The sequence below is a fragment of the Myotis brandtii genome, unplaced genomic scaffold (genome assembly GCF_000412655.1).
Source record: "Myotis brandtii unplaced genomic scaffold, ASM41265v1 scaffold657, whole genome shotgun sequence".
Lineage (NCBI taxonomy): Eukaryota > Metazoa > Chordata > Mammalia > Chiroptera > Vespertilionidae > Myotis > Myotis brandtii.
In genome coordinates, this window is record NW_005370552.1 from 245,943 (window position 1) to 250,684 (window position 4,742).

General features: G+C 37.8%; 1 protein-coding gene across 1 annotated transcript in view; it reads left to right on the forward strand.

Moving 5' to 3' along the window:
- Positions 1 to 4,742, forward strand: part of OTC (ornithine carbamoyltransferase) — a 49,721-nt gene that overhangs the window by 31,715 nt on the left and 13,264 nt on the right. The window contains exon 6 of the mRNA XM_005880869.2: positions 1,888 to 2,010. Within this exon, the coding sequence (XP_005880931.1) occupies positions 1,888 to 2,010 (123 nt within the window). The remainder of the gene's footprint in view (positions 1 to 1,887; positions 2,011 to 4,742) is intronic.

The window sequence follows — 4,742 nt, forward strand, 5'->3', positions numbered from 1 at the left end:
GCTTTTACTGTCTTTCCACTTGGTTTTCTTCTCTATTATATGTAGGTTGTGTAAATCTACAGAGACTGGGATAATTAAGCTTCCTGGACAGCTGCAATACTAAACTTTCTATAAAGTGTTAGTGGAAAGATTGCTTCAAAGCACTTCTCTTATTTCTTCTATTATTTCACCTTACAGCTTTCTACCAGTCCCTCTACAAATCACATGGATTCTGCAATTCTTTAGCCCTTGATGTTTTTCTCCATTGTTTAGTGAAACTGCCAGTGTTTCTCGAAATGTGGTGAATAGTGGAAACAATTTCAGGTATGAATACAAAACAGTCTGGGTTCTCAGCACTCTGGATGACCAGTTCAATCTGAGGAATCTCTGATAAGTTGTCATGCAGAGTGGGGCCTTTGCCACCACTGTGTGAGGGAAAAACAAGCAGATGGTCCATTTAGTTGAAGCTCCACGTGTGGCAGTTGTCAGCCTGGCCCCAGAAACATCCCAGCCAAGGTGATGTAAATTACCATTGTTGCAAATAACCTTGAACATTTTACTATATGGGAATGTTTATAGGCAACTATAGTATTTATTCCATCATCCTATATAATAAAAGCATAATATGCAGATTGACCGAATGGCGGAATGACCGGTCACTATGATGTGCACTGACTACCAGGGGGCAGATGCTTAGCGCAGGAGCTGCCCCCTGGTGGTCAGTGCACTTCCACAGAGGGAGCGCTGCTCAGCCAGAAGCTGGGCTCATGGCTGGTGAGCCAGTGATGGTGGGGAAAGCCTCTCCCGCCTCCACTGCAGGTAAGGAATGAGGGGTCCTGGACTCTGCGAAAGCCCCGGACTGCGAGAGGGATATCTGACTGTCAGATGTGCAGGCGGACATCCCCCAAGGGGTCCCAGACTACAAGAGGACGCAGGCCGGAGTGAGGGCCCCCCCCCCCCCCCCCGGGGGCAAAAATTTTGGTCCACCGGGCCTCTAGTTTGAATATAAATGTGAAATTAAACTAAAAATGAAACTCATTGGTGATGTAGATAAGATTCATGCAGAAAGGATGATATAATGATGTTAGATACCAAGTGGCTATTTGTGAATGTGGCTTTACATATATGCCAGAAAATTTAATGCTTTGCCCTGGAGCTTTATATCATTACTAGATTATAAATTCATTGAGGGACAGTGAAATGTCCTATTCATCATATTGTCCCCTGCATGACCTGGTGCAATACCTTCATATAGGAGATCCTCAAAGTGAGAGCTGAATGAGTAAATAGCAGCTTATTAAGAGCATGGAATCTAAATCAGCTGACTGTTTAACTCTTCCCGATCTCATTTCCTCCCACCCCACATGGAAATTATTTTCCTGATGTCTGTATTTATTATTTCAAGGCATGTGTTTATACTTTAGCTACACATGTCCATATCTGTAAATAGTTAAGATTAATAATGAGCATGTTTTCCAACTTTACAAACATGTAAACACTCAACTATCATGTTACACTCTTCTAGATACATTGTATTTCCCCTTTCTTAAATACCAGCAAATGTAAGCTCCATAAAGCAGTGATTTTTTTCTCCTTTATTCATTGTTATATCTATAGGGCCAAGGAAAGTAGACAAGGATGATGCTTAATTTGTTGAATGACTGAATAAATGAATGCAACAAAGATTCAGATTTGAAAAGTTTAAAAATATGAGTATTTATATGAGTTCATATGATGTCTTGATTTAAGATATTAGTACATATTGCTATTTTTGGTGATTATACATTGATATTATTCCAACAAAGCATTAAAATTGGGGTGAAGAATTTTTTTATTTTAACCATAATAATTGTTTCATATAAGTTAATTTCTTCCCAGGTATAATCTCCTCCATTTCTTGCCTTTTAGGAACACTATGGCTCTCTGAAAGGCCTTACCCTTAGCTGGATTGGGGATGGGAACAACATCCTGCACTCCATAATGATGAGCGCAGCCAAATTCGGAATGCACATCCAGGCAGCTACTCCAAAGGTAGGGAAACTTTCTGCCTGGAAACTACCCCCCACTTTAAGTCATCCCCGGATGTAATTACCCAGGAAAAACAAACCTCTATTCCATTCAAGAGCACAGGTGAGGCCATAAAATTTAGGTTATGTTAGCCCGTCTGTTATAGCTATTTGCTTTCTTGGGTGCCCAATTTGCCAACTCTATAATAAGAGATAGTCTTGGCTGATGCCTTTCATCCTATGAGTCTATAAAAGCATGTCTGAATTATCTCCTCGAATGCCCTGAAACCAGCCATACTGATGACTGGTATCCTTGTGCATTGCTACCACAAAGGATGAAGAAAGCAGTACAATTCAGACAGTGTAGAATTCACAAGGCATGGCTAGAATGCTATCATTTTTCTAATACTGTAGTTCCCCCTTATCTGTGGGAGATATGTTCCAAGATTCCCAGTGGATGCTTTAAACACTGAATTCTTTAAACACTGTTTTTCCCCCTGAACATACATACATACATACATATCTATGATAAAGTTTAATTTATAAATTAGTCCCAGTCAGAGATTAAAAATAATAACTAGTAATAGAATAGAACAATTATCACAATATAATGTAATAAAAGTTATGTGAATGTGGTATCTTTCTCTCTCTCACTCAAAATATCTTATTGTACTGTCCTCCCCTTCTTCTTGTGATGATATGAGATGGTAAAATGCCTAAATGATGAGATGAAGTGATTTATTAAGGAAGTGCTCCTTAAAAAATCTGTAGGGGGACAGGGGGAGCAAAACAGAAAAAGGGAAGAATCTAAGCAAGAATGTTATAACTGTGATCAACCATCTTGGTTTGCCCAGGAGTAGGGATTTCTGGGGACATGGAACTATCAGTGCTAAAAACTGGGAGAGTACCAGGCAAATGAGGATAATTTGGAAACCCTAGTGCCATGGCAGGCACTGCCTCACAGAAGGGAACTTCAGCTTGATCCCACAGGTGCTCTTGCTGGACCAGTTTGAGTCAACACACCCTGCTGCCTTAATCTGCAGTTGTTAACAAATTACCACAACTTGGGTGGCTTAAAAGAACAGAAATTTATTGTTTCCTTATTCATCCTAGAGACTAGAAGTCCAAAATCAAGGTGTTTGGTAGGGCCACACTTCCTTTGAAGCCTTTAGGAAAGGATCCTTCCTTGTCTCTTCCCACTTCTGGTGGCCCTAGGTATTCCTTGCTTTTTTTTGTTTTTGTTTTGTTTTTGTTTACAAATGTCCCTCTTTATGAAGATAGCAGTCATATTAAATTTAAGCCCACCCTGATCCAGTATGACCTCATCTTAACTAATAACACCTGAAAAGACCCTACTTCTGAATAAGGTCATATTCTCAGAATCTGGGTGGGAATGAATTTTTTGGAGGACACTATTCCACCTACTTGCCATAGAAGAAAAGCAGGCCTAGGCAATAGCATATATTGTAAGCCACCCTATTACAGTAAACTTTGGGGACTCAGAGAGATAACTCTCACAACAGATAATTCTCTTTTGTTCAGCATCACTCTCTCTACAAATCTAGTTTGTATTAATAACTATTACAGCATTTAGTTTTTACAGATAAAACATAAAATAACAATAATTGTTTCTTGTTATAAGGTGTTTTTGGAAAGAATTTATTCTGTTGGAGAAATATGATTGAAACATTTTATTGCATGTCCAAGATGTTTTCTTCTCATTAAAGGAAAAATTCCAATATTACAGAGCAATTTCAGTATTGTTCTTATGCATAAACTCATTTAAATGATAAAGAGTACTAAAACTTGACTAATTCTTGGTGGGAATGAGTTTTAAAATGTCTTCTGCAAAGTCTGATAGTGTAGAAGTTGTTCCAGCAGTTTATATGTAGACCTATTTCCTTTAAAGCTAGAGCTAGGATATTTATTGTAAATTTAAGAAACATTAAAAAGTTTCTAAGCCATAATTAATCTATTTCCCATTCTTCAATCAAGAATAACTTACATGTTCAAGAAAACAATTTTGTCCTTGATTGTAAAATTTCTCCATAAACTATTGATAGTAATGATTTTAACATTGTTCTAAGTGAATATTTAGACCACACTGAGTTTGTTAATCACCTTCTTCCTCTGGTTTTAAGATTATGTAAAAGCCAATGAGTGATTTACTCTTGAAAGCTGAGTTGTGAATAAAAAATTCCAGTGCATGCAAGGTTGGGTGATTTTCTAATTTCCAAACCTCTCTGTTGGTTCTCTAAGTATTTATTGATTCTTTCTCTAAGAATGATTATACTTAAGGAGTATAGAAACATGCTCTTCAAAGGGAAGGCTAAATTTTTAGGACAGGAGGCACGTGAAGAAATAGCCAAGTCTCTATCTATGTTTACCAGTATGAATGATCACAACATTAGTTACTAAATTAGCAAATCTTTATAATTTGCTAAAAAAACCTTCCCCAAATTCCAATAAACAAAGCTCTAAAATTTATGGCTATTTGAAGGGTAGTAAAGCTGCTAAAATTTTGTAGCCATCATCATCATTATCTGAATAGTTTCTTTTTTTTTTCATAGACTCTACAATTTTATTTATTTTATTTTATTTTTAAAATTAAACTTTATTGTTCAGATTACTACAGTTGTTCCTCTTCCCCCCTCCCCATAGCGCCCTTCCACTCAGTTCCCACCTCACCCTCTGCCCTTACCCCCCCCCCCCTGTCCTCATCCATAGGTGTACGATTTTTTTCCAGTCTCTTCCTGC